The sequence below is a fragment of the Xyrauchen texanus genome, chromosome 12 (assembly GCF_025860055.1).
Source record: "Xyrauchen texanus isolate HMW12.3.18 chromosome 12, RBS_HiC_50CHRs, whole genome shotgun sequence".
In the NCBI taxonomy this organism is placed as follows: Eukaryota; Metazoa; Chordata; class Actinopteri; order Cypriniformes; family Catostomidae; genus Xyrauchen; species Xyrauchen texanus.
Window position 1 is genome coordinate 48,266,799 of NC_068287.1, and position 23,985 is coordinate 48,290,783.

The following is a 23,985-nucleotide window of genomic DNA, read 5'->3' on the forward strand; positions in this document are numbered from 1 at the left end:
TGTGTTTTAAATACTTTTAACTGATAATTCTCCAGACCACTCAAAATGTGCCACTTACCCACAGCATGTCTCATTAGCTCTGCTGTGGGAGTTCCCTATTCCATTCTCTATTTATGGGCTGCAACTAACGATTATTAGAACGATTATTCGGCAATTTATTCCAATGATTAATCATGATCTCTTAACTGACTATTCAGCTTGTGCCAAACTTAAAAGGTTGTATTAAACGTGCTTACTAACAATAAAGAGGACAAAATCATCTATCATCATAAAATCATTCACGGCAAAAAATCCCATTGTTATCAAGTATTTGTCTTGTTTTCCATTTAACATTGTCTAAAAATCCTTAAAATAAGATACTTTACTTGAGAAGCAACATGTAAGATATTTAGACTTGCTTTAAGAGAATATATCTTAAATAAAAGTGTATTTTTTCACTTGTTCATACTTCTGCCAGTGCAGTAAAGAAAGAAATAAACTCATATTCAAGATATTTGCTCTAAAAGCAAGTTTAAATATCTTATATGCTGCTTCTCCAGTAAATGTATCTTGTTTTAAGGATTTTGGGATATTTAAAATTGTATAAACATTTGAAGCTCTTTTAATACATGTAGACTATTTTGGGAGACCACTCTCTGTAAAAACTCTGTTAATTGAATTGCTCAATCCAGAAATAATACTAGCCACACAATGAAGAGCGGTTGGCACAACCAAGAACATTAAATATTTGTATTCATTCTCATTTTCACTTTAATGTGGAAAAACTAGCGTGACAGTTGTAAAAGCTGCACTGGCAGTAAGTACATGTTGAGAGAAAACCATTCAACACTCTTTAAAATCTACAGATGTTGACCTCTGAGACACGCACATGACATCCGTTCATGCAGCATTATAGACTGAGTTAAGATTGAAATCACAATATGAACTTGCAGGATTATTACTACATTATAGACTCAAATTACATGCACTTAAGAACACATATTTCAGAGTTTTGCAGAAAGTTGTGTTCTGAAACGTCATGTTAATGAGAACACAGTTTAAAAGGTTAACCTACTTATTCATGCGGTTATCAAATCAGCTAATCATGTGGCAGCAGTGCATAAAATCATGCTGATACAGGCCAGGAGCTCCAGTTAATGTTCACATCAACCATCAGAATGGGGGAAAATGTGATCTCAGTGATTTGGACAGTGGCATGATTGTTGGTGGCAGAAGGGCTAGTTTGAGTATTTTGGGGATTTTCACGGTCAACAGTCTACAGAATTTACTCAGAATAGTGCCAAAAACAAAAAACATCCAGTGAGGGGCAGGTTTGCAGATGGAAACACCTTGTTGATGACAGAGGTCATTAGAGATTGGTCAGACTGGTTTGAACTGACAAAGTCTATGGTAACTCAGATAACTGCTCTGTACAATTTTAGTGAGCAGAACAGCATCTCTGAATGCTCAACACATCGAACCCTGAGGGGAATGGCCTACATCAGCAGAAAACTGACACAAGGCAGGTTGGGTACATGGATTCATGCTTTTGGCACCAAATTCTGACCTAGATTCCAGATTTGACCTAGATTTTCTGAGTAGAATTGGAGATTCATCAGACCAGGCTATGCTTTTCCAGTTTCAACTGTCCAGTTTTGGTGATCATGTGCCCACTGCAGCCTCAACTTTCTGTTCTTGGCTGACAGAAGTGGATCCTGTTGTGGTCTTCTGCTGTTTTGGCCCATCTACTGTTGCAGTGGCCAACATTATAGTTAGCACAATGCAAAGTATCAAAAATCACCAGAAGTACAACATTAAGTGCATCACGTGGGGTTCAAACACACAACAAAGTGTTGTTTCCAGTGACTGCTGTGGGGAAGCACAGTTTTTTATTACTTTTATTTATTTTGGTGTGTCTGCAACATGATGTGTAGAGATCATTGATATTAATGAATGTCATGTCTCTTGCACCGTTTTCAGGAAATCATATTCATTATAAAAGTATGCCCTAATTTCAAGCAGGAAACTAAGGACATATGGACAAAGAACCATAAATTAATGACTTTGAGAAGAGAAATTTGGTCACATATTTATAAGTAATTCCTGATTCATGCTGCTGTTTACCAGCAGAGAGGGACTAAAGCAGTTTTTATAATGAATTTGTTGCTCTAATTGTTTTCTTTATTCTATTTCAAACAATCACAAAATAAATATTTATAGCCATAACTGTCTAAATTTGATACAGCGATGCTGTGATGTTTTCTGATGTCAATCATAGGCTGTACACTCCTGGACAAAAAATAAAAAATTCCCAAAATTCAAAACATTAAAGGTGCAGAAAGTAATTTTTGGACACCCTTGTTATTAATGACACCTGTGGCCATTAAGTGAACTGCAGCTGCTACCTGTTGCTTGTGCACATAAACACACTCCATAGGGACTTGAGCGAGCATCGACCAAAACAATGACGTAACATACAAAGAGACTGAACATGATCCACCGACATCATACTGACAGATCATGTAGCATAATTAAAATTACTGTTGTGATTGTTTTACAACAAACTTTGAGACTAAACTAAAACTACTTATCAGCTAACATAACATAATGATCTACTCATACAGCTACACACTACTGAACTATACCAGACAGTTACTGTTGCACTATTGTATGTTTTGTATGTCAAATGTTGTACTACGTATAAGAAACCAGCATATTTATCCAGTATAAATGACATTTAGTATGAAGAGAAGATCATTTAAATTATTTGAAAGTTACGAAGCAAGGTAGCTTGCAATTCGTCAGCATTAGCACCCAAGATCAAGTTAGCTAAAATGAGATCAATCCTTGTGGCACTATATTTCACATGCTTTGCTAATTCTGGGTCGGTTTTGATCCCCAAAACTTAACGAAGGTCCCTCCAGTAATCAAATGCCCTGCCGATGTTCACTATAGTTGTTTATGCTCGACCACCATAATGTGTAGGAGTCGGTGTTGTGCTGGATTCCATCTCTAAGATAACGTTACCTAGTGTTACAGTTTGTTGTCAGTGTTGAATATCAGAAGAGAAGCACTGATGCAAGGCTCTCGGGAGTGCATATAAACATCACATCCTTTGGATTTTCCTGGCAAAAGCGGCCCGCAGGATAGGTAACCTAGGAAGTCTGGGAGGGGCTCATTTTTTAAGTTGTGTTACAAGCCATTCACACAGTGGCAAAAATGGTGAATATTACATGAAAATTATACTGCACCTTTAATCTTTAATGATTTTAACCACAAATCAAATGCCAGGAAAGGTCTCACTTTGATTACTCTGTCCTTGTTTCCTTTCCTTGCATCCATTCCTCGTTTCCATGAGGGTGAGGTTTGAAACGAGAAAAAGTCAGGAAAGAAATCGAGGATGCACATTTTCAGAAATGAGAAGCACCCTTAGAAACATCTTTACTATATCTCAGAATGCCATGCAGTATTGTGATGTAAACAACATGGCAGTGTACATACCAGCAATGGCATTCGTGATTGCATCTTAAAATCATGTGATCTCATCATAGTCATTGTAAATATCTTAAAATCACTTTATCTGTTTAGTAATGTAGAGTCTGTCCCTCATTACATGTGAAGGCATTTTTTAATACAGCGTGCATTAAAGCTGATATGTAACTAGTTCTGTGTAAAAATAATTTCTCCAATCCCATCTTAATATGCAGAGACAAATATGGAGCTTACTTTTCTTGAAACTTGTAAAGACTGTGTCTCTGTGGTACTATGAAACTTACCCTGTTTGTTTTTTAGCAACCCGTCACAACTGCACTGACTCAACCAATGGTGTGAGCTGGTGGCGGGACTATATGCTTGTTCAATAAACAGCAGATGCACAAAATGGTTTTAAAGATGAATTCTCTTTCAGTTTATCATTGTAACAGAAACAAGTGTTGCTTTCTGGACATAAAATGCTTGCTTTGCACTGGCAACCCCCACATTCCCTCACTTCGATATATTACTTCTTTGATATTGTACATATAAACCTGTCAGAGGCCAGAATGCATAAGAAAAGCAATGATGTTCAAACTATAAATGATTTCATTTGTTCCGCACACACTGTTGTATACTTTTGAAAATCAATAAATTTTTGATTAAAGAAAAAATAAACATGAACATTCACACTCCACCTCCTGTCCCTATGCTTTTTCTTACAGACAGCTGGATCAATGAAGATCTATGTTCAAGACAGTATGTTAGTCATGTGATCAATATTTGATCAATATACAATATACTTATTGTGCTGTATTTAATTCTCTGTTAAAGACTTGCAGGCTGTAATCTCACTGATGAGTGCTGTGAAAGTTTGTCTTCAGTTCTACAACCATCAAACTCATCAAGTCTGAGAGAGCTGGACCTGAGTAACAATGACCTGCAGGATTTAGGAGTGAAGCTGCTCTCTGATGCACTGAAGAGTCCTCACTGTACACTGGAGATACTGAGGTCAGTGATTTTCAGTATAAATAATCAGACATTGAAACAATAATTGGCTCAGTGACTGTCACAATACTTCTTGTTTAAATGTGGAGTATTCACTCTGGAATAGTTTGTTGTATAAAACTACTTTCTGATCATTTTGTTCTTTGTTTAGATTGGCAGGTTGTGGATTCACTGGTCAGTGCTGTGAAAGTTTGTCTTCAGTTCTACAATCATTAATCTCCTCAAGTCTGAGAGAGCTGGATCTGTGTAACAATGACCTGCAGGATTTAGGAGTGAAGCTGCTCTCTGATGCACTGATGAGTCCTCACCGTACACTGGTGATACTGAGGTCAGTGATTTTCAGTAGAAATGATCAGACATTGAAAAATTAAATGTCCTCATATTTTCCATCATAAGCTTTATTTACATAATCATCAGCTAGCATCTGCCAGCGAGAGGTCATTATTCTCTTAACTGACAGGACTCCCTACTGAGTTAATGAGTGTGACAACAAGGAAAGCATTTCTGATGTGTAAAAAGATACAAATAAATAAATAAACAACGCTCAGTCACTGGGCTGGGCTCTTGTGTTCTCATCATGTGACCAATGAGCTTCTTTTTCTATAGAACTGACCACACATCATGCTCTGATCTGAACGCTTTCATCAGCAATCACACTCACAGCCGCATATCATCACAAACACTGATTGTAATCCATAGTGATTCTGTCACCAAGATGTTTTCTGTGACTCTCCAACACTAAAATGACTAATAAAATAAGAAAGCAGAGGCAGAACAGTCTGTTTTTATTGAACAGATATCCTTTTCTCACTGAAAGCTGTGGCAAACCCAGAGAGGATAAACACACAATCACACACATCCACAGCCTAAAGTTACTTCATGAATCCCATCCTAAATCTCAATTATAATTGTTTATGTTCACACGTACTCCTGTTGTTACTTCGGTGACCTCCATGTGACAGGTAATCAGAAATATAGTTCGGCACATCTGTCACCCCTTCACCATTCTGAGTCTATAAAAAGAGTGAGATCTCAGCAATGTACCGATCACAGGTGATAAATGTGACGCCCTCAGCCAAGAGTGAGTTGTTTGGGGTCGACTAGTGTGACACTGACTTTAGTGACTGCCACTGCAGTTCTTCTGAAACTGTGGGGGACTAGTTCTGGAATAATCTGTTGTATAAAACTACTTTCTGATCATTTTGTTCTTTGTTTAGATTGGCAGGTTGTGGATTCACTGGTCAGTGCTGTAAAAAATTTTATTCAGTAATACAATCATCAAACTCCTCAAGTCTGAGAGAGCTGGATCTGAGCAACAATGACCTGCAGGATTCAGGAGTAAAGCTGCTCTCTGATGTACTGAAGAGTCCTCAATGTACATTGGAAATACTGAGGTTTGTGTTGGTAGTTCATTATTACATTGGAATATAAGTTATAAATATATTGTGGTTTATAGCTGTGGTTACTCTCTACATGTGGATGGGCTCCCTCTGCTGAATCTGGTTCCTGAAGGAAATAATTTCCTTTTGATTCTGACATCACAGTTCAAAATGATCACAACATAAATTTTTGATCAGCTCTTTAGGACAATCTTCTTAGAATGTTCAGATGAGTAATAACTTGCTGCAGATATACAGTAGAATTTGCTCTGATACCACAAACAAACAAAAATAATACAATACACTGCAACAACAGGAAATATGTTATAATAGTGGAGTCTGTGTGACTGCAGGTAGTTGATATACTGTATAGTATATCTCAATTATGTTCTGCCTATTTTATGTATTATATATCAATATTTATGTATTTGCTCTGAAATGTCATGAGAGTAATAATATAAATAATCAAAGTAACATCATTTCAACCAAACAGCCATTGTAGCCAAGTAGATTCAAAATCTTTAAAGCAAAACATAAACATTTTGTTACAAGTAATGAAATCATGTTCAAGGATGTTCAATCAAGGAAGATGTTTTTTATATTACAAAAATATTTCTGTGTATAAAGAGCAAAAACTACAACTTCACACACTTGTGTTTTGGAACCCAGTCAGGTTGAATATTATTGTAATATATGAGTGAATTATTATTAGATTGAGAAGATAAGAATTGTTGTCTATAGAAGTGATATAGTTCTGACATATCTATTTCACCTGGTATGGATATCTATTTCACCTGGTATGGGAACACAGAGACCTGTGATGCTCACTGGTTTTTATGGTGCATTCTGGGATTTTTGGTGAGTGACTGTTTCAGTGCAATGGACCAATTTTGGCCAACTCCCTGACCAGTGCGCTGATTTATGTTCAAGAGCTGATTGAGATACACCATATGAGTTGTAGGGTGCACAGGTTGTTTAGATCAGTTTTACTATCAGATATAATTAATAATTAAATTAAATCTGTGGGGCACCACTCTTTGACAAGAGAAAAATTATAGTAAGTGACTGATCAAGTCTCATAAAATTCCTGAAGATTGAGTATTTTGATTGATAATCAAAATAATCAAAAAGGGAAGAAGCTAGTCGAATTATTGCCATACAAATCCAACAGTAGTCTGGTTACAGTTGGCTTCTAACAACAACAATTTAACAATACTTAAGTAATATGGGAGTTCTTGACATGGCAGAGGCTGGCTTCAACACAATATTCAAACAAACAAACCAGGAGTACTTATTATAATATAACAAGATTTATTATAATCAAACAGAAATGAACACTGCCAATACTAAATGAATATAACACAAAAACATAAAGTGGAAATCCTAACTAAATGGTGGAGCTATATGCGAGTGTATGTGTGTGTGTGTGTGTCGAGTCGGTAACAAAGACACAAAATGGCGGAGCTAATTCAAAATGGAGGGCTAGGCCGGAAAGGGTGGAGCCAACGATTATGTGAAGGTGTAGGGAAAGCAAGATGGCTGGATCAGATCCAGCACAACGGAGCTAATACCATGTGTGGGTGATGATGAGCAGACACACAAAGGAACTGAATGAAACAGGCGGGAGAATTTTAAAAACACCAGCCTGATTCATACATAAACCATGGTGCTGCTCGCTCCATGAGTTTCAGTGTGTGTGTGAGAGAGAGAGAGAGCGAGCGAACAAACAGGGGTTCATGCAATTTAACAGAGGAGACACGCTGGTAACAGTGTGATTGAATCATTAATTCAGATCACTCAATAAAATAACATTTCCCCAAAAATGACGATCTCATAAATCAACACAGCATGGTAGTTAAATGTACAGTTGTAAACAACATCAAACTTTCAGTGATCAAATATATGATTTAGCTTTATAAGAAAAGTCACAGTTTCTAAACTAAATCTGCCCAGATATCAAGCCTTACTTGTGAAATCCTGTGTGATTTCAGCAGGGTTGTCTGTTGGATTCCTGTTGCATTGAGCTGTCAGGAGAAAACAATCTGGATTCGGTCCTTGGTCTCACACTCATCAGCGAAAAGACACATCTCTGCGTTGTTTCTCGGGTCCGGTGATCGTGAGAAACGCGGGAGGTAATCAACGTTGAGAGAAAACTATTGGGAAGGGAAGCTGGTCGCAAGGTTGCAAATTCCTTTGTGTAGATATGTCTATTTAGAGCGCAGCGAGGCTGTAGATGTAGCAGTCAGGCTGGATGCGGAGAGAGAGTGAACTCAAATGTGAGCGCTAGTTTTGTTAAGAAGATGACATCATCGGTCATAGGCCACTTTTTGATAGACCAATGACGTTTGAGATTGAGTCCATGCTTCAATGAATGCTTCACAGCCGACTTCCCGTTCGGCTGTGAAGCATTCTGGGAAACTGAGTTCAATGTCTCCCCTTCGATCATAGAACAAAGGGCCATGCTGTCTTTGCTGCCATCTTTAGTGGGGCAAGGCCCTACAGAGTTCAGTCTCAGTGTACTTCACAGGTACCAGGGGCCTGGTAAATAAATGTTATGTATTCACAAAATGGGCTTTTAAAATTTGTTTTATTTTTTTAAATAATCTTACCGTAAATATGTGCACACCATCTGTACACTCTTGACTGCGTTCGCACTCTTATACTGGTGTGTGTGAATTGGCAACTCCAACTGGCCAAGTAATGAACTCAGCACACTGATTATTGCATATATTGTTCCAGTCTGATGACCCAACTATCTCAACTAATTCCAGCAGCAAATAGCAAGGTGACGGGATGAACACACACATGCGCTGAACAAGTCTGAATGAGCAGTGCACACCATCTCCTTTTATAAACGTATGTCAGGGGGGAAGAGTGGCATGCAAATTCCACTCGCCAATTTTTATTTTCTGAATAAAGCAAATGTGATTAAGGCTCTCATGAGCGAAACCTTATTGTCACTACTTTGACACAACGTCTCATTGCCTCCATCAGAGACAGAGGTTGCATCAGTAACCAAGATGATTATCTGACTGTTGTATGTGTTTTTGAGATTATCTGACAGTTTGTGTTTGTTGATTATTTGACTTAATATGTGTGTTTGTAGATTATTTGACTGTTGTATATTTGTAGATTATCTGAATGTTGATGTGTGTTTGTAGATTATCTGACTGATGTCTGTGTGTTTGTAGATTATCTGGCTGTATGGTGACAGAGGCTGGCTTTTGTTCTGTGACTTCAGCTCTGAGTTCAAACCCCTCACACTTACGAGAGCTGGATCTGAGCTACAATTACCCAGGAGAATCAGGAGCCAAACTGCTCTCTAAGAGACTCAACGATCCAAATTTCACACTGGACAAACTTAAGTATGTTGAGCTCCATCCAATAATTCATCCCCCAATTGGTCTTCAATACACTGAATGGCCAGTGAATACATTGAAATAGCACCTGTATATATTACTTTCCAAAAATTCAAATCCATAACAAATACACACAGAACACATATTAAAGTGTTTCATTAGAATGAGGACATTTTTGTAATTATGAAATGTTATCAGAAATTGTATTTACACATTTTCTAAAGAATAATCTTAAAGCATCTGTCACTTAACCCTTTCACACTTACTGGTGCATATTTGGTGATGGTTAACGACTGGCCCCATCAGAATTGCAGATTTCATGCAAACACTAAACTGTGCTGCCCAAGTGCCTGTAATTTATAATCACACAAACTGTTACTAATACAGTCTTTTCAAGTACACTGTATGATTATTTTATGACACAGACATCCAAATAGTCACAAAAGTACCACTATAAAAGTTTACAGCTCATATACAGTGCATCCGGAAAGTATTCACAGCTCTTCACTTTTTCCACATTTTGTTATGTTACAGCCTTCTTCCAAAATTGATTAAATTCATTATTTTCCTCAAAATACTACAAACAATACCCCATAATGACAACGTGAAAGAAATTTGTTTGAAATCTTTGCAAATTTATTAAAAATTAAAAAATGAAACAAATCACATGTACATAAGTATTCACAGCCTTTGCCATCCTTGAGATGTTTCTACAACATGATTGGAGTCCACCTGTGGTAAATTCAGTTGATTGGACATGATTTGGAAAGGCACACACCTGTCTAATATAAGGTCCCGCAGTTAACAGTGCATGTCAGGGCACAAACCAAGCCATGAAGTCCAATGAATTGTCTGTAGACCTCCGAGACAGGACTGAATCGAGGCACAGATCTAGGGAAGGGTACAGAAAGATTTCTGCAGCATTGAAGGTCCCAATGAGCACAGTGGACATCATCCGATCGGAGGAGAAGGGCCTTAGTCAGGGAGGTGACCAAGAACCTGATGGTCACTCTGTCAGAGCTCCAGCATTTCTCTGTGGAGAGAGGAGAACCTTCCAGAAGAACAACCATCTCTGCAGCACTCCACCAATCAGGCCTGTATGGTAGAGTGGCCAGACGGAAGCCACTCCTCAGTAAAAGTCACATGACAGCCAGCCTGAAAGGCACCTGAAGGACTCTCAGACTATGAGAAACAAAATTCTCTGGTCTGATGAAACAAAGATTGAACTCTTTGGCCTGAATGGCAAGCGTCATGTCTGGAGGAAACCAGTCACCGCTCATCACCTGGCCAATATCATCCCTACAGTGAAGCATGGTGGTGGCAGCATCATGCTGTGGGGAAGTTTTTCAGTGGCAGGAACTGGGAGATTAGTCAGGATTGAGGGAAAGATGAATGCAGCAATGTACAGAGACATCCTTGATGAAAACCTGCTCCAGAGCGCTGTGAAGGTTAATCTTCCAACAGGACAACGACCCTAAGCACACAGCCAAGATAACAAAGGAGTGGAAGAAAACACAACCTACTGAGCAAGGACAATAAAACACAAATCTCACATCTGACCTCTATCACCTCAGGCCAATTTAGGCCTATTCTCGTAAAACTCACAAACATCTGCCCCCCTCTACTCCTTCCCCCTCAGCTCAGAATCACTTCAAACTCACCTAAGATCTACATGCATCAAAATATCATGTCTGATGTATACAAATAATGTGACTAGGCACAATTTTTGGTATCATTTATAATGTCTCTGTGACTGGTATTTTGGTCCCTTTCCCGTGTTGATAAAGTCTTAAAAAATACTGTATTATTCTGCAGGTCTGTCCCCATCCCTGCCTGTATGTTAATGAGGTATGTCCCCAGGTCTTCCAAACCTAACCTCTCCAAAAATTCCCTTTGTTCATGGTTTGGGTATTTAAGGAGATGTGACACATTGTTCATGGTTCTCTGTAGTCAGACAATCCCACACAGTTTACTGTGTGTAGTTTATATCAGGTAATTGCAATTAGAATTTCTTATGTTTTGATAAAATGTCTAAATTTAACTTATTATTGTCTAATTGGAATTGATGAATTTATTATTTTACCTGGAAAATAAAATTGTTACATTTGATTTTATTCTGATTTACTCTGAAACTATTACATTTACATTTATTCATTTGTCAGACGCTTTTATCCAAAGCAACTTACAAAAGAGGAAAACATAAGTGAATCATCTTGAGGAGTCAGTGGTATGAAAAGTGCCATACTACAGTTTCACTATCATCAGAATAGTATACAAAACAGATTTAAGTGCAACAAGAATTGTAAATTCTTTTTAATTTTTTTAGTGACTGATTAAGTGAAAAGATGTGTTTTTAGCCATTTTGAAGATAGAGAGTGAGTCAGCTTCACAGATTGAGTTGGGAAGGTCATTCCACCAACGTGGTATGATGAAACTATTGTCTTTTGTAGATTGCGTTAAGTCCATGTTTCCGCAAATCCTCGACCAGGTTAGTAGTGGACTAAAGCTCAGTCCTGAGTGGAGCATGGGGCACACCGACTGAGACTTTAGAGCTATTTCAAGTGTACTTGGGGTGTACAGGCTCGATATGGAATTTCCATATAGGACAACATGAAGTGTCCACCAAGCCTAAATAGGGTGAAGTCTAAACCTCTGGTTATTGTAATATATTCTAGCTAATTGTACATAGGAAACGATGGCATGATCATATAAAACTATTTTAACTTGGGTATGTTGGTCTGTCTTTGTAAATTTAGTGGTCATGACCTCTGGGTAGAAAAGTTACTCTAAGTGTTTACTATCTAAGGGGACTAAATAAAATACTTTTAGATAAAAGGGCAAGCATGAGCAGCCATCTAATAACTATTTAGTCAATTGCTGTTTTAATGACCAATACTGGCGTATTTGTGCTGAGATCCGCCTACACGGCCGGTGCGAAACTCTCTAAGCAACGGGAATCCGAATGAACAAGTACAAAATAAAATAGAGTTAAATACAATGATTCAGTGTTAAATCAAATTTAATGATAATAACTAAGATTAGAACATTAATATATCCTTAGAAACCTTTATAATTGGAGTCAGATAAAATAAACAAGGATCATAAAATGAATAATATAATTATGTAATTGGAACGAAATAACTTAAACTGAATGCGCATGATAAGACAGAACATGCAGGAGACCTTCAGCCACACCATTGGATGCAGGTGTCCTATTCCTCCTTTACCTTATCCCCTTTCCCCCTTACATCATTGAGTGGCCAAACCAGAGCCCAGACTTGAACCCGATTGAACATCTCTGGAGAGATCTGAAAATGGCTGTGCACCGACGTTCCCCATCCAAGTTAATGAGCTTGAGATGTCCTGCAAAGAATAATGGGAGAAACTGCCCAAAAATAGGTGTGCCAAGCTTGTAGCATCATACACAAAAAGACTTAATGCTGTAATTGGTGCCAAAGGTACTTCAACACAGTATAGAGCAAAGGATGTGAATACTTATGTGATTTTTTTCGTTTGATATTTTTAATAAATTTGCAAAGATTTCAAACAAACTTCTTTCACGATGTCATTATGTGGCATTGTTTGTAGAATTTTGTGGAAAATAATTAATTGAATCAATTTTGGAATAAGGCTGTAACATAACAAAATGTGGAAAAAGTGAAGCGCTGTGAATACTTTCCGGATGCTCTGTACAAACAGTCCACACAAAATGAGCCATGTCTGTTTACATTAGGTGGCCATTCTGTTGTCAGTCATAAGTAACTCAAACAGCAACTTTTCAAGCACACAGTATGCTTGTTTTTTAAAAGAGATTGTCACAAAAACACCATGATAACAGACAACAGCTCAGCTATATGCAGTCAACACATCAGGGAAACTTATACAATTTTACATATACAATAACTAAGTTGGGCAGTACCTGCCAATAACCGATTAATCAACCGATAGTTTTTAAAATTGATCCTGAATTAAAAAATAACACTCAAACTAAAATAGTGCTGAACTTTATTACAAATATAAACAATACCGACTGAACCATGAAAATGTATTTTACTTTTTTAAATGAAATACTGTAAATATATAAATATTAATTTTTGAACTGGAACCAAACACGAGGATCTCGAGACACACATTTCCAAGTTGAATCTGATCCCCAAAATTAAGGCCTGATATCCTCTGAAGGACCCCACCCCACCCGGTCTACAATTTTATTATAAAGTGTTAGCCATCATAAAATCATAAAGCCATACAAATCACCCCCCATCAAGAAAATTATTGTAAAGTGTTACTAATGAGTGAAAAATCAGATTTGGGCCACATTCAGCTGCAGTGTTGCAGCATTCTTTTAATATTTTGTTAACGTAAATAACTCGCTCAGGGGGCATTCAAGGGAGTTCAGAACCTGCTCATGAAAAGGTAAAAAAAAACATGTTTTAATTCATGATTTTGAAAAAACACTTTAGTCTCTGATATTGCTGCATGAAGGTGTTATTGACTACATTTGTATGAAGTTTAGAGCATTTTGATTTTATCAATCAAACTTCATTGGCTTTGAAGCGCAGAGTAATCCATCTCTCTAAAGTAATATTTGTAACACTTGTCCTCTGCAGGTTTGGGGGAGTGCTGGAACCTATCCCAGCTGTCTCGGGCCGTAATCATAAATCATAAACCCCAACACATAGCCAAGAATCCCACCTATCCTTTACTGTGCTTTTGGTCTTTAGTTGTCAGAGAGATTACTTGAAAGCAGTCCCTTTAAACACAGAAAAGTTGGCATATCTCTAATGGGTAAAGTTTATTAAGTAATAGTAATACAAATATAAGTAAATCAGTGGTATGTTCAAACTTCCTGATCCACATGTGAATAGAAGAGGTTTCTTCTTGGGAACACTTGAAACTGTCTGTGCAGCATCTCGTGCACAATCTGCATTAGAGGCAAGTGTGAGTTTTGGTAAAGTTGTAAAGGCCTTGTGCTGTTGGCTCTGTTCTTGTACTGCTTGCTTGATAGAACCAATATATTGTTGAAATGGGTTTGCAGTATTTGGTTGGGTAAGGCTTTCCCTTTTTATTTGATGAGAAACACAGTGGACAATGACTCCAAAGAAAAGGTCTTTTAGCCTCTTCAGTTTTCTTGCCTGGCTGGTTTAGCGATCATGGGAGAGACGGCAACCGTTAGTGGTTTCACTCAGAGATGTGGTGAATGGCTCATAATCCGTCCCCCGCAGTCATTGGTTCTTTAATGGATATACTCAGTGTGCCGGTCTCACCCATGATGGTGGAAATGCACAAACAGCCCAATGTGGTTGGACCACAACACAGCAAATCTCATTTGTGCTCAAATAAGTTACAGTAATACCGTGAGTATTATTTGCAGCAAAGAGCGGACTCTGTGGTCTGTAAACTGTACAAGCAATAACCTTGAAACACAAGAATAACACAGTATAATAATCTATCTCTGCCCAGACGTAAACCTCTTACTTGAGTTGCATGAGTACGTGGGTAGAATGAGTGTTCGTCCATCATTTGACTATGACTTGGTTCTTTGAAGCTCGGGTGATGATGGGAGGCCATTTCCTCGCTCTGTCAGGGGGGCAGTACGGCAGTTGATTCTGAGTGGGTTGGCGGCAAAATCAGCAAAGTTGACTAGGTTGAAGAAAGAAGAGAAATCTTCACTTCTGCAGGCAAAAGTGTGAGACGCAGATTGCTCTGGTCTCCTTCAGATCCGTTAGCGTGCTTGGTGGAACACAGACAATCTCTGCTCATCCAGCGAGATGGAGATTGTATGGCCAAAGTTCAGGTATGTATGTTACTTCTGGGAGCAGCTGAAACTAGATGCAGTGAATTCTGTCACTGGAAGCAAGGCTTAGGAGGAATCTCCGGGTTTTATACTCTCGATGACATCATGGAGGAGGGACGTGTTCTCAAGTCAGGTCAAGTGGTTTTTATTGTCGTTTCAATCATATACAGTTAGTACAGTACACGGCAAAATGAGACAACTTTCCTCCAGGACCGTGGTGCTACATAAAAACAACAAAGGACAAACACAGAACCACATGAACTACACAAACTTAATAAAATACCTATATAAAGTGCACGTGCAAACGTGTGCAAAAAGTACGGGGCAGTACAATACATTTCTAACAATGAACAGGACAATAGCACAGTGAGAGACAGTGCAGTGCCGACCAGTACACAGTAGTGCAAAAGATGAGTTTCTAAAAACATAAACATAACATACTATGAGATAGTGTTCTATGCACATAGCAGTTATTGAGTTAGCAGACAGTTATAAAGTGACAGTATTTAAAGTGCAACTCAGGACACGTGTGTGTGTGTGTGTGTGTGTGTGTGTGTGTGTGTGTGTGTGTGTGTGTGTGTGTGTGTGTGTGTGTGTGTGTGTCAAACCAGTCTCTGAGTGTTGAGGAGTCTGATGGTTTGGGGGAAGAAGCTGTTACACAGTCTGGTCGTGAGGGCCCGAATCCTTCGGTACCTCTTGCCAGACGGCAGGAGGGTAAATAGTTTTTGTGAGGGGTGTGTGGGGTCATCCACAATGCTGGTTGCTTTGCAGATAGTGTTTTTTGAAAATGTCTTTGATGGAGAGAAGAGAGACCCCAATGATCTTCTCAGCTGTCCTCACTATTCTCTGCAGGGCTTTCCGGTCCGAAACAGTGCAAGTCCCAAACCAGGCAGTGATGCAGCTGCTCAGGATGCTCTCAATAGTCCCTCTAAAGAATGTAGTGAGGAGGGGGGGTGGGAGATGTGCTTTCCTCAGCCTTTGAAGAAAGTAGAGACACTGCTGGGCTTTCTTGGTGATAGAGCTGGTTTTGAGGGACTAGGTGAGGTTCTCCGCCAGGTGAACACCAAGGAATTTGGTGCTCTTGATGATCTCCACAGAGGAGCCGTTGATGTTCAGTGGAGAGTGTTCAGCTTGTGCTCTCCTAAAGTCAACAACCATCTCTTTTGTTTTGTCGACATTCAGAAACAGGTTGTTGGCCCTACACTAGTCCGTTAGCCGCTGCACCTCCTCTCTGTATGCTGACTCATCATTCTTGCTAATGAGACCCACCACGGTCGTGTCATCGGCGAACTTGATGATGTGATTTGAGCTGTGCATTGCTGCACAGTCGTGAGTCAGCAGAGTGAACAGCATTGTACTGAGCACACAGCCCTGGGGGGTCCCAGTGCTCAGTGTGGTGGAGATGCTGTTCCCGATCTGGACTTACTGAGGTCTCCCAGTCAAGATGTCCAGGATCCAGTTGCAGAGGGAGTTGTCCAGGCCCATTAGGTTCAGCTTTCCAATCAGGTGCTGAGGAATTATTGTGTTGAATGCTGAGCTGAAATCTATGAACAGCACTCGAACGTATGAGTCCTTTTTGTCTAGGTGGGTGAGGGCCAGATGGAGGGTTGTGGCGATGGCGTCGTCCGTTGAACGGTTTGGACGATACGCAAACTGCAGTGGGTCTAGTGAGGGGGGGCAGCTGGGTCTTAATGTGCCTCATATCGAGCCTCTTGAAGCACTTCATGATGATGGGTGTGAGTGTGACGGGATGGTAGTCATTGAGGCAGGACACTGAAGACTTCTTTATCATGGGGACGATGGTAGTGGTCTTGAAGCACGTTGGAAAGATGGCCCTGCTCAGAGAGATGTTGAAGATGTCCATAAGAACATCTGCCAGCTGGTCTGCACATCCTCAGAGCACCCTGCCAGGAATGTTGTCTGGTCCAGCAGCCTTCCGTGGGTTGACTCTACGTAGAGTTTTCCTCACATCCGCTGTGGTAAGACAGAGCACCTCGTACCTTGGGAGGATGGGTGGTCTTCCTCGCCACCACGTCGTTCTGCACTTCAAAATGTGCATAGAAGTCGAGCTGTTTGATCCAAGATGGCAGCCCGGTGGCCACTCCGGATCCAAAATGGTGCTATTTATGTTAAAAAAGCCAGACTTTTGCGGCACATGGACATCGGAGCAACCGGTGTTCGTGTCTACCATCGCCAGACACTACTAAAATATAAGAATCATGCAAAAACCAAGCTGCATGATGAACTGCAGGAGACGCTACGCATACTCTGCTTGCTGCGGAGACCAGGCCTCCAGTCCTCGGTGTTGCCTGATGCCGGTGGCCGGAGGAGAGGACGTCGTAAGCAGTGTGCGAGAAATTGGAAGCGCGGCAAGAGGGCGGGGGTCCATGCTAGGCTAAAAACAAACCCAAGCCGGCCGGCTCTCCCGTCTATCCTGCTCTCAAATGTTTGCTCCCTGGACAATAAACTGAACTATATCCGACTCCAGCAGGCTACGCAGCCTGAGTTTAGAGACTGCTGCGTCTTTGTTTTCACTTATACGTGGCTCAGCGACAGAGTTCCGGACGCCGCCATTCAGCTAGATTCGTGCCGACAGAAATACAGCTCTCTACGTATAACCGTCTAATACGCGGTAAGACTCGCGGTGGTGGCTTGTGTGTTTACATCAACACGGAATGGTGCAAGAACTCTATGTAAGTCTCTAGCTAATGTTCATCGCTGTTGGAGCTTGTGACCGTTAGATGCAGACCTTTTTATTTACCACAGGAATTCACCACTGTTTGCATAACCGGAGTTTACATTCCTCCCATTGCTAACGCTAAGGAAGCGCTCTGTGAACTGTATTGGGCCATGAACGAACTGCAGAATGCTTACCCCGACGGACTGTTTATTGTCGCCGGAGATTTCAACCATGCGAATCTCAAGACAGTGCTCCCTAAATTCCATCAGTATGTGGACTTTGCAACGAGAGGGGCGAACACGCTTGATATTGTTTACACAAACATCCCAGGCATGTACCGTGCAGAGCCCCCACCTCGGCTACTCAGACCACATCTCTGTTATGCTAATTCCAGCATACAGACCGCTCGTCATATGCTCAAAACTGCTTCAGAAGCAGGTGAAAACCTGGCCAGCAGGAGCCATCTCTGCTCTTCAGGACTGTTTTGAGTGTACTGACTGGCACATGTTCAGGGAGGCTGCAACATATGGCGATTCTACTTGGAACTTGGAGGAATACACAGCATCAGTGACCAGCTACATCAGCAAGTGCATTGATGATGTCACTTTCTCCAAGACCATCACCACACGCTCCAACCAGAAGCAGTGGATGACTGCGGAGGTGCGCACGCTGCTGAGGACCCAAGACTCCGCCTTTAGAGCAGGCGATAAGGCAGCCCTAAGAACAGCTAGGACCAAACTGTCACGGGCAATCAGAGAGGCAAAGCGCGCACACGCCCAGAGAATCCACATTCACTTCCAGGACAGCGGTGACATGCTGCGCATGTGGCAGGGCATCCAGGCCATCACCAACTACAGAACAACATCAGTTGCCTGTGACAAAGATGCCTCCCTTCCAGATGCGCTGAAAGACTTCTACGCTCATTTTTCTGTCGTGCTTTTCATCCAATAGGAGTTGTGAGTTCGATCCTTCAGAATTTTACACCTAGGTGTAAAGTGAGCAAGGCTTGATGGGATCTGTAGACTTTTTGGACTCCCTTTTGTTTGTTATCAGGCTTTGAGTGTTCCTACAGGCCTCAGTCAGTCTTTATGACTGTGTGTAGGCCTAACTTTGTCTCCTATCTATGCACATGAGGCCCAACACAATTAAAAATTTAGTAGAATAGTTATTCAAAAATTATATTTGATAGTTTGGCATGCAGTAAGTAAGGGATCATTTACAGGTAGCAGGATGTTATCGCACAATAAACCCCAACGGGGTGATCTGGACCCCAATTCGAAGCGTTCCACCGCAAAACACTACGAGAGAAGTTCGATGTCAATATGGCTTCGAGACATGTTGATGACATTATGTGAATTAAAAGTTCTGGTAAAAATAACAACCAGGTATGCATCACCCAGACCCCTTCTGGACAAATAAGTACATCATTTTTATACATATTTCTTTTCAGATAATCTTGTGTTGTAGATTAATTTCATTGTGTTGTGGCTTATTTCCGTTGTGTATTCAGCTTTTATTTGCTTTGCAAATTTGGTCGTGTTGTGCACCACTCTGCCACTGTATTTTGCTCTAGAGAGCTCACAAGTTGCAACAGTCCGCTCACAGTCCAGTGCAACAACAACCTGTGAGAATTAATTTAGATTTAATCCAAGAATGTCCATTATACTGATGTGTGAAGTATGAGACAGAGAAAAACACAGACTAAAGTGATAAAACAGAACATAAACAAACATCTTTGTGTAACATGGCAGCAGTAAATAAACTGTGTGTATCCATGATGACAGGTGACAGTATAAAGTCCAAAACCACTGGTACTATTTGGGCGAATAAGAGCAGCTAAAAACATACTGGTGCACTTTCAAAAGTGCCGCTAACACTTCTCTGGTGCAGGTTTCATAACCCAGGATTAAAAGTGGTGCTAATCACCTTTCAGAATTACAAGTATAAATGTTGCTTTACTCGAGGTTAAAAGCGGGTTTAAAAAGACAATAACCCAGGGTTAAGTGCAGTGTGAAAGCCCTTGAGTTTATTGTTGGTGGGATGTTGTGTGTAAGTTTTACAGGGGTGTCAAATTCAGTTCCTGGACCCCTCACACACCTCATGTGTTGTAATTTAATCACAATTAATCACATATTTGTTTTGTAGTTAGTAAAACATCAGTTCCAGGAAAACTAAATAACAGTCCTGTGTCATTATTAGATTCAGTAATGTGTGGTTGATGCTCGTGATGGAGCGAGAGAGAAAGATAGAGAGACAGAGAGAGAGAGAGAGAGATTTGGTCTGTTTTACCAATTAGGTTTATCTTTATTAATATCAATGCGTTCATTACTAATAAGTTGTTGGAACATTCAGGGTCTTCATTCTTAAACATTTGGCTTTAAAAGCACAGACCGAGAATTTTAATTATAGATTAAAATGTAGTTCTGTTTTTACACAGCCTCTGCTTTGGCAATATTGTACTGTTTTCATTCATGCCAATAAAGCTACATAAAGACAGAGAGAGAGAGAGAGAGAGACAGACAGACTGAGCGAGGAGAGAGACAGACAGACAGAGAGAGAGAGACAGACAGACAGAGAGAGAGAAAGATGTTCTCTGTGTGTTATTTCAGATAAAATCACTTTCAGCACTTTGAAGGAAGTTCATTTTCTATAACTGTACGGTTATGAAGTAGTTCAGGTTTGTTGATCTCATTACAGTTTCATATCAAAGATTCATTCAGTCAATACACAAGATTCACAGAGTCATGCAGTGTAGACATTGATCAAGCAAACAAATCAATATTCAAACTATTTTAATTAGTTTTAAGATCCATGGAAGATTACACAGCCATTACAATCACAACAATAAACACTCACTTTATATCCCACAATGCATTTCATCACAGATGTGTGAATTGTGTTTCAGGTGAACTGAATGTGATGTCATCATTTGTGTGTGTTTGTGTTTTTATAGTGTGGATCATGGAGGAGAGTTCAGGATTACAGCAGGACCACGCAAATGTATGTCTACACACACACACACACACTTTCTCTCACACACACACACACACACACACACACACACACAGGTTTAGTGATTGTTGTGTTATAAGTGTTTTTTCTCTTCTTGTGTTTAGGGGTCTGTGATCTCACACTGGATTCAAACACAGCACACACTGAACTCATTCTGTCTGAGGGGAACAGGAAGGTGACACGTGTGAGAGAGTGTCAGTCATATCCTGATCATCCAGAGAGATTTGATGACTATCATCAGGTTTTGTGTAGAGAGATTCTGACTGGACGCTGTTACTGGGAGACTCAATGGAGTGGACGTGTTGAAATTTCAGTGTCATATAAAGAAATCAGCAGGAAAGGATGGAGTCGTGACTGTTGGTTTGGATTCAATGTAAACTCCTGGAGTCTGAGGTGCTTAAATGACAGATTCATTGTCCATCACAATAATAACAGAACTGACATATGTCCCCCTTCAGACGACTGTAAGAGAGTAGGAGTGTATTTGGACTGTCCGGCCGGCACTCTGTCCTTCTACAGTGTCTCTGACACACACACACTCACACACTTACACACATTCATCAGCACATTCACTCGACCCCTCTATGCTGGATTTGATCTTTATTCTGATTCCTCAGTGAGTCTGTGTGAAATTGAACATTAGAGACACACACACACACACACACACACACACACACACACACACACACACACAGACACTCTCACACACACACACACTCACTCACACACGCACACACATACACATACACACACACACACACACACACACACACACACACAGACACTCTCACACACACACACACTCACTCACACACGCACACACACACACACACACACAACTGGATGAGTGAAATATACTCACTGTATCTCACATCAACACAACTCCAAACTCTTTCTACAAATCATTTACTACTCAGGGTTTCTGCGGGTCTTAAGTCTTATTTTAAGCTGAAATGAATGTGGTTACCATGGCAATAACGTAATGTGCTCTTTGTCATCCTGTCAGTATGGTATATTTTCAAAAAAGTATTTACAAATATTGTATCAGTTAAAACATATATACAAAGTGATATGACCATTGTAAAGGTCAACACACAGAGGCATGGAATGGGTGACATACCAAGCAAAGAGCAGATGCTTGTTCATATACAACCATTAAGAAAATATCATTATGGGTAATTTGTGAAGAAATATCATTAGGGTTAATTACATGATGACTCGCTGTGTGTTATTCAATTATATTGTTAGAATGTATATTCTCTAGAAACAATTTTTTTTTTTTTTAAATAGACGGCTTGGGAAATTTCCACCATTTTGTTAAAACCAGATGATCTAGGAAATAATGGTGGCGAGCTAAGATGATGTAAAGCCCGTTGGCTGAAGATAGCCAAGTTAAACGATTAATGGGCTCAGAGAAGATAACAGAATTGTATAAAGATGTTGGACAGAACTGAAGAGTCAGAATGCACAGCTGCCTTCTCAGGTTTATTGGTTGCTTAATAAACTTCTACCTTTGATATCTGGAACCCCCAGTCTCTGAGTTTTCTTACAGAGAGAGAAAGATTCTTCTCCGATTCTCCACAACATCAGCGCAAGTACCAATAAAAATGAGTTTAACAACGAGCTGAAAGAAGCGGATTGATTTCTTGGTGCAACAGGTGAATATGTAAGCGAGTATTTTTCTGTCACTGTTAATGTTTATTTCCTCACGAGCACTGAGATGAATCACACAATGTCACATTCAGACAGATACACTGAACTTTTGACATCAAGCACTTAATGTTGAGATGTGGGTTGTGTTGTGAATGTTGTTCAAATGTGTATATAATTCAAAAATATTTCATTGGCTTTACATAATGTGGAAACAGTGTACATAGTGATTGTGTTTAAATAATGTATTTTATATTATAAGTCATGGGTCAGGAAAGAGCTCATTGCATTTATTGGTAAAACTGTGGAGGATGTGGTCAGGGGCCTTGAATATTTCACCAATCATGAAATGTGTCCCGTATTTCTGTTTTGCTGTTTAAAGAACTAGTAATGCCCAATTTGCGATTATTATGACAATAGTAGTCCATACGACACAAGCTCTTGTGTGGCCCCAGAATGCTTTGAATATAATGCTCGAGTCATATGCACGACTGTTATGATGTCTTCATACTAAACCTTTAATTATGCTTTATAGTATTTGTTCTTTATGAAGCTTGAACAGCTTCTGCTCACTGTAAACTGTGATTCTATGGAATAGAGCTGCTTAAAATATCTATTTTATGTTCTAATAGTAACAGCATGTGAGTAAAAGTACATTTAGTACACCATTTTTAGGTGAACTACTCCTTTAGCTGGGGCCTCATACTCAAAATAAAAATGATCTCTTTTAACAGAAGACACTTAGGAGATGCTGTACACAATGCAGAACTAATTAAAGACATAAGACATTTTTTAAACAATCTTAAATTGATTGTTAATTTTTACCTAATAATATTTGCATTAAAAATATATGACTGTCCTTGCAACAACCTAAAACCTCAAGGGAAGCCTCAAATCACAGGTCTAGTGTTCTAGTTCTGATCTGGGACGCTCTACTTATGACAATGTGAATTTTCTAAAAAGCTCCTTCAAAAGCCTGCCAGATAACCACATTCAGTCAATTCCTTTACAATATACACTCATTCACAATTATGAATGTATGTGACATTTTAAATTCAAAACGGTGAATTTCGCCAAATGGTGAATATAGTTTGCACACATGGAAATTAATGTCCGCCTGTACAACATTTCAATCATAAAACTGTGGTCAAATATTAAATGTTTAGTTATTTACATCTTACGTGACACTAACACTCATAACATGAACTGCTTGGTAATGCAAGGTGCTGGAATAATCCACAAAGTTCCCGCATAGCATCTTAAATTGAGTCTCGCCTTCATCAATTTGATTGGCTCAAATCTCATATGACATTGACGAGTGGACTACTGAGCACGCTAAAAAGTCAACTTTTTTCAAACCATTATGTCATTCCTGCAACAACTTGATGACAAATAGACAGCGGGCATAATGGACTGCAGCAGAACAGCAACAAGGACATCAATTATTGGGGGGGACACTCTGGCCATATCTGATTATTGGGGTTGATTTGTCCCCATCAATGTATATTTTGGTTACGGCCCTGCTTTAGGGTGTGTTGGTAGCCATAGCAACTTGCTCCAGAGTAGATTATGTTCCAGAGTTAGTTTATTTCAGGTAGATATCAGTAAGTTTCAGGGGCTGTCAGCGCATGCGTGCCCTTTTGATAGCAA

At 39.7% G+C, this 23,985-nt stretch overlaps 1 protein-coding gene across 2 annotated transcripts in view; it reads left to right on the forward strand.

Annotated features, from left to right (window-relative positions):
* The window catches only part of LOC127652415 (NACHT, LRR and PYD domains-containing protein 3-like), a 148,876-nt gene extending 126,672 nt beyond the window's left edge, over positions 1 to 22,204 (forward strand). For both annotated transcript variants that reach the window (XM_052138539.1, XM_052138537.1), the window contains exons 5-10: positions 4,285 to 4,461; positions 4,610 to 4,786; positions 5,676 to 5,852; positions 9,029 to 9,202; positions 20,627 to 20,673; positions 20,790 to 22,204. In XM_052138539.1, the coding sequence (XP_051994499.1) occupies positions 4,285 to 4,461; positions 4,610 to 4,786; positions 5,676 to 5,852; positions 9,029 to 9,202; positions 20,627 to 20,673; positions 20,790 to 21,328 (1,291 nt within the window). In that variant the 3' untranslated portion in view covers positions 21,329 to 22,204. The remainder of the gene's footprint in view (positions 1 to 4,284; positions 4,462 to 4,609; positions 4,787 to 5,675; positions 5,853 to 9,028; positions 9,203 to 20,626; positions 20,674 to 20,789) is intronic.
* Positions 22,205 to 23,985: the final 1,781 nt, after the last annotated feature.